The sequence below is a fragment of the Falco punctatus genome (genome assembly GCF_963210335.1).
Source record: "Falco punctatus genome assembly, chromosome: 2".
Classification (NCBI taxonomy): Eukaryota; Metazoa; Chordata; class Aves; order Falconiformes; family Falconidae; genus Falco; species Falco punctatus.
The window spans coordinates 113,743,150-113,758,108 of NC_137581.1; the positions used below are offsets into that span (position 1 = coordinate 113,743,150).

The 14,959-nt window shown below is 52.7% G+C and overlaps 1 protein-coding gene across 2 annotated transcripts in view; it reads right to left on the reverse strand.

Moving 5' to 3' along the window:
• IGSF3 (immunoglobulin superfamily member 3) overlaps nucleotides 1–14,959 on the reverse strand; it is a 100,646-nt gene that overhangs the window by 35,063 nt on the left and 50,624 nt on the right. For both annotated transcript variants that reach the window (XM_080375193.1, XM_080375192.1), the window contains exons 3-4: nucleotides 2,372–2,782; nucleotides 1,118–1,507 (exon numbers count right to left, since the gene is read on the reverse strand). In XM_080375193.1, coding sequence (XP_080231319.1) covers nucleotides 1,118–1,507; nucleotides 2,372–2,782 — 801 coding nt within the window. The remainder of the gene's footprint in view (nucleotides 1–1,117; nucleotides 1,508–2,371; nucleotides 2,783–14,959) is intronic.

Sequence of the window (14,959 nt, forward strand, 5' to 3'; positions counted from 1 at the left end):
GGCTTTACAGCTGTCTTTTCAGATATACTGAGTGCTCGTTGCTCTTGCTTTCTTTTGTCAGTGTTATGGACACTTAGCACCCTTTAAAAACCATCACATTTGTTCCTAGAGCTGGTGATTTATCAAACGGCAAGAATGAAATCTGTCTGCAAGGTGGCTGTGCCTAAAAGTACTACATTTTAGGCATTTGTCAAATGCAAAAATTTTAGCTAGAGTAATTTTCAAAGCCAAACAAATGAGACCAAATATTAGTAGGAGAGAAAAGAAACAGAATTTCTTTTGAAGAAACGAGGAGGGGAAAAAAGAGCTAGAGGAAAGGGCTGCGTTTTCCTACAAACCTAAGAGATAGCAGACATCGCACAAAATCCTCTCGCAGCTACCCTCTGCTTGGTCACAGCCCACTGCCAGGCTAGGCTGGGCAACGCGTGCACGGCTCACCATGCCACAGCTACCCCAGCTCCAGAGAACACAACAAGGAACGAGTCCTCCCAACCTGTTATTTCTGTATTTATCATGTTTGCCTGACAAACATAAAAGGCATTCAGGCGAGCCTCCAGCAGGGTTGTTTTCACCAGGGTTGGCAGACACACAGTGACCGTGACAGAGCTCCAAGCTGAGGAGCAACCCGGGGCTCGAGAAGCACATGAACCCTGGCTTCTCCCAGGACAGCCATCACGCAGTACAGCTGAACAACAGCCACTCAACGGCAGGACCCTAGAAGCTCTTTGGATAAACCAAGGCCAAGCTGGTCTCCCCATCATGTCTGCCGAGTACTTTAGAGCACCCAGCTCCCCGCAGAGCAGGGCGAGGAGAGAGGTGTGAGGAGCACGTCGGAGGCTGTCACGTGCACCTTCAGCTCAAGGATGAAACCGCCAGCTTGGTGTCATGACCAAGGTGGGTGCGTGTTTCCCCGCACATAACCCTCCTTCTCTATCATCCCCTTCCCATTGTAAAAAAATAAAATAAATCTTTCCACTTGGGATTTCAAGCCTCCACAGCATGCAAACTCTTATCCTCCCTCTTCCCCACTGCCAAAATCTGGGTACGTCACGGCCTCACCAGCTAGCTGCCCAGCAGAGCAATGGCCCCAGGAGGGGATGGACAAGTCTCTACTTACTGAGTGGCAGGACAGCGATGGGGATGTTTTTCGGTCGCTTGCTCTCCTTGTCGATGAAATCCCCCGTCACGGTCTTCTCCCGTTCTGTCACCCTGCAGTTGTACTTGCCGCTGTCCTCAAGGCGGAGGCGGTAAATCTTCAGCACAAAAACGTTATCGCTTTCTTTGGCTACCTTGAGCTGGCCCAGGGCCTCACGCTGGGCAAACTCGTTGTTGAGCACCGGCACAGCATTGGGTCCCAGGCTGGCAATGAGGGAGCTGTTGAAGGCCCAGGAGATGGAGAAGTAGCGGTCAGGGACATTCTGCGCCTCCAGGATGCACCGGAACTCCACCGGCTCGCCCACGATGTACGTCCGCTTCTCCGTCTCCAGCCGGACACTGAACTCCTTGTCTGGGGAGAGACACACCACCTCACATCAGCATGGCAAAGCCCAGCAGAAGGCTGGGCAAGCTCATGTGAGGTATTTACAGCTTGCTACCCCCTGCACGGCCGACAACCCTCAGACATGCACATCTGCAGATGAAGGGGTTAGGGGCTTGGTTTTGCTGTGCTTTTGCTTTTTGTTAGGGGCTTGGTTTTTGGCTGTGCTGCAGGAGAGGCAGCTTGCTGCCCAGCACGCAAGAGCTGCCAGGCTGCCCCGGTCCTAGAGCTTTCCTTCAGCCTTCGCTCCTGGGAGCAGCTCTACTGTGAGACCAGCACCCAGTGGCACTGTGGGATGAGACCCAACGCCTAGTCCTACTTGCACCCAGCTCAACCAGGGTCAAAAGGCAGGGCCCTGGGGCACATCACAGAGGAAGAAAGAGCTCAGCTGGGTCTTCAGATCCTTAGCAGGAACCTGTGCTTCGGGCTGGGAGAAGGATTTCGATTTGCAAATGGACCTTGTGCAATACAGCGCTCGCTGAAATTTTTAGTTTTATCTTCTGCCGTGTCACTCTTACCTCCTCCCTTACCAATATTCTCATTGCCTGTGCTAGCACCAAGCGCTTAAGGTATGTTTTAGCTCCTGCGTCAGCCCCAGACCACTGACCACGTCAAGAGGACAGGGCCTGCCACACAAGCCCCTGCGCTGCCCTGGCACCCCCTGGTTGCTCTTTGCTGACGTTGGCTCTGCCCACAGGCAGCGCCTGGGCCCTCCCTTGCCGTGCTTCACCCGACCAGCAGCCTCCCAAGCAGGGCACACGGCAAAGCAGGGAGACAAGCCCCAGCCTCCTCCCACCGCCCAGGCAAGCAAGAAGAGGCAGAGAAGACACTGACCGGTCGCTTGCACATTGACGATGGCACCCTGGGAACGCTTGCGGGTCATGGCATACCAAGACTTGTCCGGGTCCTGGATCCACTCTGCTGCCTCACAGTAAAACTCGCCCTGATCCGATGGGTGCAGGTTGTAGATGGTGAGCTTTGAGGTGGTCTCCCCAACTTTGTCCAAGCGAACGTCCCCCGTGGCTTGCCGCTGGGCATAGGCGCTGCCGGCCCGCAAGACGAAGTCGCGGCTGAGGGAGATGATCTCCACGGGCATCTCGCTGCCTCGCTGCCGGTACCAGGCGATGGAGACGTGGCTGTGCTGGGCTGTGCTCTTGGACACCTCACACTTCAGCTCCAGGGAGTCGCGCTCCACTTTGTTCAGTGTCTGCGGAACCGCCGTCACTCGCAGCGAGTCGGGGATCACTGCAAAGGGGGACAGAAACACAGCCCCCGTGTTAGCAACGCCAAAATGCTGAGCCTAAAGCCTAGATGCATTAAAGGAGAGCAGGGGGAGAGGTTTCTTTTACGATTGTCATTAATTGTTAAGTATTAGCAAACCCTGTTAAGCTCACATTTAACCTCCCCAAAGGAGGAAAATCATCCCCCAAACCCTTGGCTGGGAAAGACCGCAACCTGCAGTACACACTCCAGCGGTGCGCTTAAATTCCTGCTCTCAATGGCCCCAGTGACTGCACTGGGTTTTCCATCGCGCTGCAGAGCAGCACAGCTTAATACACCCGCTTCCCATCGAGGCAGTTCGTCACGGGTGGGCTCCCCTTCATCCCGCGCCCCGGCAGCATGCTTCGTGACCCTCCTCCTGCCCGCATCCTTCAGCCACCCCTGAGCTCTGGCATGGTCTTTGCCCCTCAGTCACCGGTGGGGCCAAGCTAGACATATTTAATTCCTTTAATCTCCCATCATTAAAAAGCCCAGTGATCCAATCCCCCTCTCCTTTGTTTATATTGTTTCATGTTTTAATGAACCCTGCAGGCCAAATGAAGGGGTTTCTGCATTCGGAGGGAAGAGGCTCCTCCGAGGGCAGCAATGCAATTGCAGCCTGCCCCCGGGACACAGCCGTGTCAAGGCACCCGGTAATAAAACTGCCGGCTACTTTTCCAGTTGATTAACTAGAGGCAAAGAAGTACAGCTGCTAAAATAAAATTGCGGCCCCCCAATTCTACTTGACGTTAACAAGCATCTTAATTTTAGCAGGAGGTTCTACCCCCAGAAGACAGACTTTCTTAAAAAGAAGCCTTTCTAGACTTTGCTGTCTCAAGAAACGTCAGGTGAAAAGAAGAATGCAAACCCCCTCCCCAGCTCTGCAGACAAGGCAGCGTTAGTGAGCCTGTTAATGCCTACGGTTTTGCCGCGTACTGGTGGAATATAATTACCGTATCTCAGTTCGGTTTCATTGACAGCACTGGAAGATTCGATAAAATTAGCTGAGCTGCCAAAAGCTGCATCTGTTTCATTCAGGCACAGCTACAGAAAGCAATGAGCTGCAGTGAAGACAACCACTGCGATTATTTACGGGAAGAAAAGTCAAAAGCAGAAGAGAGAAAAGAAAAAAGCCAAGAGAGAGAGTAAACGAGAGGGAAACCTTCCCACATCCAGCCCGGACGGGAGCATTTGCTTCTACGACGTGTTCACTACCCAAGGAATTTACTGCCCCTGACAGGGAACGTACCTGGTAAAGCCGTTTACAGGCTGTTGCCTCCATCCCTGCAGCCACGTCTCCTGCTCCCTCCCTTTCTCTCATGCTCCTCGCTGGGGCTCCCATTCCCTGCTCACCGGCAACAGCCTTTGGCAGACCATGGCCAGGATCCCGCCTTGCTTCACTTTCCCGCTTCCCTCCGACTCCCAAACCAGCGGTGACAGCAACAACTAACCATGCTGGTTCACAACGCCTGCACGGTAAGATTCAAATTTCTCATTTCAAACCTTTCTGCATAATTTCCAGAGCCACGCAGCTCCTCTCCCTTTGCCCTCCAGCCATGGGCTCTTACAACTTTTCTGACATTATTTGAATAAATTAAACCTGATCACCCCCTTGCTGGAGTCCCTTCCCTGCTGAGCTGCTTCGAAGGCAGAGCGCCCTGCTACACCAGCCTCCACGCAGCAGCTTATGGGGTGAACGTGGGTGTCTGTGAAGAAAGTGCACCCATCCTCACACCCCACACCCCTAGTCTGAGGGCCCTGTGCACCCACCGCGCGCCTGCGTGTCCTCAGCCCTGCTCAGCAGCACGGCCGCGCTCTGGCTAAGCACCAGGCCGAGAGCTGCCGGCCCCGCGGGACACCAGGTCACACTCGAGGAGGGGACAGGCACTTGGCTTGCCAGCCCCGCTGGAGCTGCCCACTCCCCAGGACTGATGCTGGGAAGCCCGTCCGAAGGCTGAGCCTTAAGCGAACGCTTCCCACACATCTCCCCGAGCAGGTTAGAGGCTGGCACAGGCACCGCTTCGTCTGCTGGAACCGTGACTTATTCCCAGGTCATAATCTGGCTGGAGGGTTAGCATCTTTTACGCCACATGGGCAAACTATTGCAAAATGCATTCTTGGAGAAAAATCAGGAGGTGGTGGCGCGCTGTTAAAGGCTGTAATTTAACTGTGGTAACACCTTGACACGCTGTGCTGCATTCCTCTTGCTCTTCTGGTTAAAAAACCCAACCAAAATCCTCCTGGTTAGAGGCATTAGTAAGAACTCTGAGGTTGCACGCAGCCTTGAGGCCACTGCCTTAAATCAGCCTGGCGTGGACATACATTCGGTTAGTGTCACCCTCCTAACCAGCAGGACTAGAGACCCACTCACTAAATAAAATCCCAGTTTCCAAAGGATTAGACATTGGGAGGGACAGGCAAGAGCCCGAAGCTGGCTGGGCCAGCGGGAAGGCTCTGCGCTTCGCACCACTGCTCTCACGCTTGGCCAGCGATGCACAAACAACTGTATAGTTGCACTGCAAGATGCACCTTGGGTACCACGTTTGGGGAGCGGGGGAAGCGGGTAGGAGGAAGGAGAAAACACTGTTCTCGAGAGGCAGCCAAACGTGGCAGCAGGTCACAGCTCATTTCAGAAGCCTGAGCATTTTGTTCTGAGTGCTGTGGAGCACTGGGGACTCCCGCAGCAGGTCCGCTGGGGCTCACACACCAGCCCAAGGCACAGACCTTCCTGGCCTGTGCTGCCAAGAGGGCTACAGGCACACCTTAGCCCATCAAGCTGGAGCAGACCCAGCCTGGAAGTCATGGGAGAGAAAAGCAAGGAGGGAACACCACAAAGGCGCTTGCCAGGGCACAGCACCGCATGCAGGGAGGTGCGTTAGCAGAAGAGAAGTTCCTCCCAAGCTAGTCACCCTGCTCAGCCTTCAAAGACACCAGTTTGCTTATCAGGACACGAGCTGCACAGCGCTCAGCTGGGAGTGCTGCCTCTGCTGCCAGCCATCGCGCTGCTGAGCTGCCCGCACTCATCCCGCAGCTGCCTGCTGTGGGAAGCACCACGGCTTCTGGGGACACTCTGCAAGCTGAGCTCCACCTGAAACCAAGGGTAAGGTTAGATGGGAGTTACCACTGCATGAAGGGGAGCAGGGCCGCACCTGAATCAGAGCCAAGAGGGATGCTGCAGCACACGTGTTCAGCCAGCTCCTCCCTGTCTCTGCTCTCTTCTACAGGCGCCATCCAGCCTTGCTTCCTCCTTGTCCTCCAACACAAGTCCACCCCTGCAGCTGTCATGACCCCCTGGAGGTGTCAGCAGAACCCCGTGTCTCCAGCCTCAGGGTTAGGTTTGGCAGTGAGTGGCTGGCCAGGAAGATGAGAAACACTTCCTGAGAGCAAAGCTATTGTGCTGCCTCCATCCCTGAACCAGTCCGCTGAGCCTGGCCACAGCTGACAGCACCGAGCTTGTACTTAGGGCAGAAACAGTAAGTTTCTTAAAGCAGCAAGAAATACACCGTTTCCTATTAGCGCCCAAGCCACAGGTGACTGCAGAGGGCACTGGGACAGGTACTTGGCAGGGGGGGGGCTCACAACCCCCGCCAAGTTTTGAAAGCTCCTGAACTATTAAATGTAAATATTACCGCTAGAGGGCGTCAGGAACCCAGCCAGGGAGAGTCCCAGGGCTAGCGGGGGGAGGAGGAGGAGGAGGAGGAGGAGGTGGAGGTGGAGGAGCAGGGAGCCGGGAGATGCTCCCCTCTTGCCACGGCAGTGCCAGCGAGCATCCCTCTCCTCAGGAAGCCTGCACACACAGCTCCAGTCAAACCCGCTTCAAATGGACACGCCTCAGCAACACACAATCGCCGTGCGCTTGGTGAGCTAGTTAGTTAAGGCTAACCTCAGGACAGGGAACTGGCTTACAGTCTCCCAGAAGACAAGCGGGGAGCAGAGGCTGGAGATCCCAGGTCTGGACTTGGCACACACCTTCAACAGGCTTTCCTCTGAGCCCCAGGACCAGCTCCATCTCCAGCAGCTCCCAGTACCGTGCTGAATTCTCTCCACACGGTCGGATGACCCAGGTGTCTCCCTTTTCCCCATGGTTCGCCCTTAGCTATCCAAAACTCCGACCATCTCCAGGGAATAGGCTATCAAAGCTTTTATGTGCTAGTCACAAACCAGAGAGCTACCAATATTTCACCTCCACCCAAGCAAGGCAGCAAACCTGCCGGAGATGCCGTTTCCTTGTTAAGCAATGCAGGAGGAGCATCAGGCTGGGAGCCAGAGGCTCCCTAGCTCAAGCTGGTAAAACACCACCGTGACAATCACTTAGCACCATGACAGCCTTACACTGGAGGCTCTGCAGGAGTAAAACAACTCACACAGGCCACCCAGCACCACGGGACTATCTCAGGGCCACTGTTGGACAAGTAAAACCCACCAACCTCTTCTTCCCTTGGACTTTGTTACGGCTTTTACCCACTGATTTGCTTCAGAGGCACCCTATGGTGCTACCCTGTGCGCCCATACGCCCACTTCGTACTACCTGGACAGAGCTAAGCTTGCCAAGTGTCAAATGTGAACTATCTAGGAAGAACACACACATGTGTTCCCTACTCCTAGGGAGCTGCTTCTGGCTGAGAAATACTGCTAGGGATTTTTCAGGTAATTAGCGTGAGACTTATGTTTCCACCTGCCCCACGACATCTTGTTGCCCTGCAGGGATCCCAGCTTGGTGCCACGAACCTCCTTCCCCAACCCCTCCGGTTGCGTGTGCAAGACAGGAACAAGCTGCTCAAGAGGGACTGCAACGCCAGTGCCACCGGTCCAGAGGTGAGCGCTGGCAGGCACCCCGCGGCACCGTGAATGGCAACGCGGGCAGGAGTGTGAGGCACAGGGATACAGCGTTCCGTCACCATCATCTGCTAACCCTCCTGCAGCCACCCGTGCCATCCCAGGGAGGGAGGGAGGGTCTGCTACCAGAGCCACCCCACTGTCACAGAGAGAGCTGGAAGGGACCTGTCCTCTCCCAGCCACTGCAAGCTCTCAGGGAGCCACGCTCCTCGTATCCCTCCCCCACACTGCTATTGATTTCCATTCTTTACAGGATCCAAATTCATGTGCGTGCATGCGGCAGGAGGAAGAGGGTGGTGATAAGGCAGGGAAGATACCCAGATGAGGAGTGTAACCCTCGCAAGCCCTCATGCCTGGCAATTAGCTGTACAGGCCGACCCACACGTGCTGCAGCACACCAGACCCCGCTCTTCCTCATCAATCAAAAGCTCACCTAATGCCTTCAGCACAGAGGAAGACACATTCTGTGTTAACGCTACGTAACTGATGAAGACCTTCAAGCATCACCTTTGCAAGCAGACAAAACTGAGCAGATCATGCCACCGGTAGCGTCCTTTTCTTGCCTTATTTTTAAGTCACGACTACAAGGTCTGTGGCAGGCAGAGGAAAACTTTGTTCCTGTTGTTGTCGCTTCTAAGTTTCCTCCAGTGCCCAAGGTCCTACCTGACACCAGAAACCGAGGAGGCAAACCTACCAGCCCAAGACCTACTTTCGCTGTGACTCCGTGCGGTCTCTGTGCAAACTTTTCCCTCTTTTCTTCCTCGCCTACCACTGTATAGCAACAGGTTCCTGGTTCCACGGGAAAAATATAAAGCAAGTGTTAATAATCTGGTTTGGGGATTACTTTCCTTCGGTAAAGCCCCACCTGCACTGAGAACTAAGGATAGTTAAAGACAGGTTTAAATGAAAAGCAGCTAAAATACTATTAATTAACTAAACTAAAAAGGAAGTCATACACTTTTCTGAATTAAGTCAGGGAATTCACTTCAAGCTCCTGAAGGGATGAGCAGAACTTGTGCTGTGGTCTAAAGAAAAGCAGTCAGAATATACTTTTAATCTTCATGCAAATATTTAAGCCTTATTTTAAATGAGAAGAACTATGTAGTCACTTTGAGCTGCTGCACAATCAAGAAATGCATAGTGAAGCACTAAAGTCACTTGCAATTGTATCACTGCAGCATGCTGTAGTAAAAGCTGGAAAATAAAATCTAAAAATAAAATAAAACAACATCCCCAGTTTGCACGTTTACACCTTTTTAAAAGGGCAGTTTGTCACTGATTCAGCTGCTGGCAGAAGGCAAGAGGGGAGCCGAAGAGCTAAGATAGCATGACAGTTGTTTCACAGCAGTAGTAATAAATCCTCCGATTACAATGGTATCCTTGTTGGTATATTAACAACCGGCTGGAACAATTATGCCGAAAGAAATGCATCTCCCAAAGCAACAGGGTGAGTTCAAGCAGCCAGTGAGAAAGGGCACAGCAAAACCCAGAAGTAACTGCTGTAGAAGAAAGGGGGAAAGAGAATCAGACCGAAGTCGCAAAAACTGGAAATTAGGTCAGCTTTCCAGCTCAGGGCCTGAACTTCTCGCTCGCTGCGGGCTCCGTTAGTCGCACACACAGCCTGCCCCGTGTGCCTGTTCGAGGCTGTCACTACGCTCCCCCCGGGCAGCGGCAGAGGACCCCGGTGCACAGCCTGCTCCTGCTCCATGGTGTGCATCCACGAGCAGCCTCCCGGCCAAACCGCATGGGACCCCCAGCCGGATGGGGTGGTCACAAGCCAGTGTGCTCATCCCCAGCACACGGGGCAGCGATGCCCCCCCGCAGCTTCCCAAGCCCCACACGAACCCACTGGGATGGCAGCAGGCACCCCGAGCAACCCCCTTCCTGTGCGCACAGGGCAGGCGTGCAAGGGGAACAGACGCGCTCAGCCCCGACTCCAGTTTGTCCTCGACAGACCCACGGGAGCTACAGCTCTCCCAACTGCTCGCAGTGCTTCGGCTCCACTCGCCCTCTCTTTTCCCCCTGGGCTTTACTGCGGGGCTCCAGCCCCACCAGCACAGTGCTGTTCAGAGCAGTTCTCCCAGCCTCCTCCTGCCAGCGAGTGGCAGATGCTCCTGCAGAACTGCTGGTCCCCTTCCTTCGACTGCCTCAGACACGCTGAGGTGGGTACTGAGAGCACATTCACACCTGCTGCCCCTATTTCGTTGTGTCCCATCACGCCCCTGCCCCCAGCTAAAGCTGCTTTGAGGAGTGGGGGAAGGCAGGCTCCCACTAACAAGCTCCTTCTCCTCTCTCCACCCACCTCATCCCAAAGCACCCCCAGGAGCATCTGGTTATTAGGACAGCTAATTTAGATGGAGAAGTTCAAATGACCTCATTACAAGAAGGAAAAGAAGAAAAAGAAAAAAAAAAAAGAAAAAAAAAGAAAAACCAGGAAGGGATGGTAAAAGGACAAGGCAGCAGTAAGAATCACAATTTGTTCATTAAGCAAAAATTAGCTGGGGCATCGGTGGAGCAAACCCTGATGACGGGCGGCCCGAGGGGCAGAGACACTGGGGACACAGAGGCACCCGAGAGCAGGGTGAGCTGGGTGCCTCCACCTCCCAGCCCCCGCAGGGAGGAAAACCTTTACCCCCCTCGCACGCGCACGTGGATGCGGCAACCCCGCTCTGCCAGGCAGATGCTCGCTGCAAGGAGTGTGAAAACCAGCCCGCAAGCGAACAAGGCATGAGGTGGGGGCAGAGATGCCCTCTAAAGGGACACGTGTTTTCCCTTCTCTGCAACGGGGGGACCCGCGCTTTGTGACAGCCTGGACGTCCCCGCTCTGTGACCCAACACCTGACCAGCCACGGCTCCTCGGTGGGCTCTGTGTTCGCAGCTCTGCTGACAGTGACACACACGCTGGCCTCTGCCTGGCGTGTCCCTAGCCCTGGGACCTCCCCAGGCCCCAGCTGCGTGGCTCAGTGACACCTGCGTGCACTGCAGGGGACCCCACCGACCCCCTCCGAAACAGAGCCTGGCGGAGACGTCCATGGAGGGCACCTGTGGGCTGCAGCCCACCGCGCCGACCACTCACCTGCGGAGGCAATAATCTCCAGCAGCAAACCGAGGTGAGTCAGCTCACAAATCCCTCCTTCTCCATCGCCTTCCCTCTTCTACGATCTCACCTTTGTCAGGGCTTAGCTCTCCAGCTGATCCCAAACGCCACCAGCGAGCTACTGAAGCTTACGGCAAGCCTAAGCCACCGCAAACATGAGAGCAGAACACATCAGCACACACCTCTTCCACCGAGGGTTAAGCTGATGCGTTTTACTTAACAGCACTTGTGAGCTAAGAGCAGGGACGTGGGAATTTGCTGTGGCTTAAACCAGCACCGGGCAACCTACTAAGCCACAGCCTCCTGGAGCCTGCAAGACAGCCAGGGAAAACAAAAAATATCCCCAGCAAACATGGAGCAGAGGAGCTGATGCAGCCTGGGCTTCTCCGAAGCTGCGCATGCAATGCCGACTTAATGTTTTACACCTCTGAAGCCGAAGTTAAGAAATTATAGACATGGGGGAAGCTTAGAAAATCCTCTTTTCTGCAATTTTTTTAAAAGCCTTATTTCATTCAACCTAGCACACTTAGACAGGCAGGCAGTACACAAAGCTGAACAGGGAGAGTCGTGTAGTATTGTTTCAAAACAATCGAAACGCATCTCAGGCCATATTCCCCCCGGACCATAACGTTTGCAGTGCTTTATAGTCAGGTGAGTTGCCCTTCTCAAAAATCAATTTTCAAGGAGGATTCTCCTCTATTTCAACTATACAAGTAAGACCAGAAGCAACACTGGAGATAAGAGTGCAAGAGCTGCTGTCAGAGATTAGTGCCCCTGCTTCAAGAGCTCAGCAGGGATCACACAGGAGGTCAAGGCGCACACCTGAGAGCTGTTTTGTCTTCATTTATGCGATAATGTCCTTGCAAGCACCTTTCTCCCATCTGCTTTTGGGGGCCTGACCTGTCCCTAGAGCTGCAAAGCCCAGGACCAGAGGTTCCCACGACCCCTTTTGGCCAGTCACTCCTTAAGCTCAGCAGCAATGATTTATTTTTGCCTTGGGGTCCAGATGATACAGACCAAGACACACTTGGGAGACGATTTTTCCAAGCAGCAGTTCTTAAACTAAGGACTTTAAAAGGCTCCCAAACGGAGAATCTGAGTCCAACCCCCCCAAAACCCACCTTCCTGCTGAACACAAGAGAACAGAACATTTCAGCCCTCACAAGCAAAGCACCAAAGGAAGCACGGAATTAGGCTTTATTCTCTATTATTGCCCAAATTTCTGTTCAGCCCAGGTCTGGGTGTTAAAGTTCCCCCGGGATGACAAAGTGAAAATGCTGGCATCCCAATGCACAGACAGGGGAGATCAGAATTTTATCTTCTTCACATGCGGATTACTGAGAGACACAGGGTGGCTAATAAGTAGATGAGAAAAAGGTTTGAAACCCAAGAACAAAAAAAATCCCCCATGCAAACTAAGACAGCGGAACTCTCCTTTTCTCTGTCAGTCCTGTTTAAAGCATGGGAATTGTTCGTAACATATTATACAAATATTCACCTTCTCCAGACAACAACCATCTACTGAGCCACGAAGCCAGCGTGAGCTGGAAGGATTTCTGGGAGCTGGAATGAACGATGTTGGTTCTTTTAGTTCCAAGCTACCTTCCTCCAACAAGGTTTTGGCAGCTCAGAACTGTTATTCTGAAGCTGGCACTCTTGTGATGAATGAAAGGCATGGTCTGGCTCTTGCAGGATGGAGTCCAAGTTCTCCAACCACGAGGACCACCTGCTCTCCTCCTGCACTAGAGACTCTGGAAAGCAGAATTTAAGACAAGTAATACAAATTCAGCCAAACAGTTGTCAGACTTCTGCCATCTGATCAATGTACCGTAGACAAAAGCGGGTAACGTCCACTTCTGCAAATCTATTTTCCTGATGTGGTTTTTTTTTTCCACTGTATTTCTGCAATTTTGCCTCTTGAGTACATGGCTATGGTCATCTCTCCTCTAGGATCTTCAGGCTCCAAGCCTCTTCTAGTTTAGGTGGCGATCACTTGGGGGACAGAGGATAAAAATAGTGGATGTGAAATGCTGTGCTTGGAAGGGCTTTTCAGACTGTGTAAAAAGGCGTTCTCTTGCTCCAGCATAGCAATCAGCTAGTCTGGCACAGGTAGCCTGGCACACACAACCGATCGACTTTCTGCATGACAGTGCCTGGCACCTTTATATTGAAATCTTTTAATAAAAGTATTTATTTTTATACTCATTGATCTTGGCATTTCAAAGCACACAGCGCCCTTCCTTTCTCCCATTCCACCTTCTCTCAGGTTTCCGTGAACCTCTCTGGTTATCACCCCAACGACAGATGGCCACCATCAGGTTGCCCTCCCTGCAGAAGGGCACTGTCTGGAAGGCTTGAGCAGCATCCTCACACGCAGCTACAGAAGGGACCACCACTTTTCCCTACAAACTGTGCTATACTTGAAGGAGATGAGGAAAATGACAGGGCACATCAGTGCAGTGGAAAGAGCTGTGAACAATAATCAGTTGATGGAAATAACAATGGCTCTCCATCATGAAGTCAGAAACCCTTCTGTTCAACACCTCTAAGGCAGCAGCTGCTAAACCAGACCGACAGGTTGAAAGGATTCACTTAACAGATAGTTCCTGCTATACAAACTGTATTCTAAATGGTTTTGGAATGGCGCTCAGAACCTTCTTACTTGGAAGTGCGATGACTCTTGAGGGGAAGCTTTGCTGTTCCCCAGCAGCGAGTGCTCCATGCAACCTCAATGAACTGACGGCAGAGCTAGCCACAGAGAAACCACCAGGTGGTCTTCCACAACACATGCTAAATTGCCAAATGGTGGCATCATTTCAGAAAGAGATGGACACTTTCTCCAGCTCTACAGCCACTGGTTGCTTGTTTTGCTGACCAAGTGACCCCACGAGGCGAGCAGCCCCGTAGGAAGATGGCTAGCTCAGAGCTAGCAGCACAGATGCCCACCACTGATGGTTACAGCCAGAAGGGAAAGGTCTAAGTCTTGCAAAACACAGGTGTGTCTTCTAGGCACAGCGCTCAAGTTTTCCAGGATACCCCAAATCCTTTGCAGGAGCCAGCAGGCATCTAAAAATAAGTGTTCAAGAAATAACTCTTACATTAAAATAAGGAGAAGATGCTTTTGGTGCACCTATCATTAACCCAAAGGCACACACTGTGTCAAATTAATGCATTAAAAAAACCCACTCAAAACAGTAAACAAGTCATGAAATAAAGTCGTAAATAGGAAGTTTCCATGATGTCTCCAGTGCAGGATCAATATCACCGACTCCAGCAGAATCCAGGATTTTATTTATAGCACTTCCATCCTACTGGTGAAGCCTCTCTGAGAGCCAAGCACAGCTGACACACTGCTGTCCCCAGGTCTCCAGACAGCCCCAGTTCTCCCAGTCAGTGCTTGTGTCACCACTGCATCGGAGCGCAAAAGGCTCTGCAAGCTGCCAGCTTCCCAGCTGCTGTTCCCTACCCTGCAGGTAAATGGCGAAGTGACCAGCATGAAACACTGCACTTGCGCTGCTGCTGCTGCTGCTTGGGAATGCCCTCAGCACAGTCAGGCTGTGGAGTTTAACCCGGAGACACCGAGAGAGGCACGGCCAGGAACAGCAGCAGATACTCTGCTGGTTGCTGTCTGCAACAGGCTGAGGCAAGCACGGCGTGATGGAAACACCACCAGCTCACATCGGAGCTGAGGGCTCTTGAGCAGAAGCAGAGGGAAGCTCTTCTCAGCTGTTACAAGAAGAGGGGATTTCTAAACGTCCTGGACTCCTGTGAAAGAAAAATAAGGGAGCAAGACCCAAAGCTAATGATTTTTCAGACTGCTGAAAGGCAGGAGTCTTCAGGATGGGCTTCTCAGCACCTCAGTAACTTTGGCCAGCACCTTCTTGCATCTCTCTACCTTCTGTATCAGCCTTTGTATCAGGTTAACCTCTTCCTGCACATACTTAGGCTTCCAGAGGAGACAACAACAGGGGAGATTTTCCTGTAGCGCTTCAGCCACCTACGTTTCACATCCAGAAGTGCCACCAGCTCCGCCTGACCTGCACCTCAGGCTGAATCTGCTCAGGGCCTGTTTCACCTTCTCCTGCACAAAGATAACCGCTTGTCTCACCAGCACCTGTAAAGCCTGAAAGCCCAAGATCTCCCATGCAGATGAGCTACGGTATGCAAATAAAGAACATACTGGGATCCTGATAAGATACTTACTCTTGCATCACCCTCGCTCTGTGCCA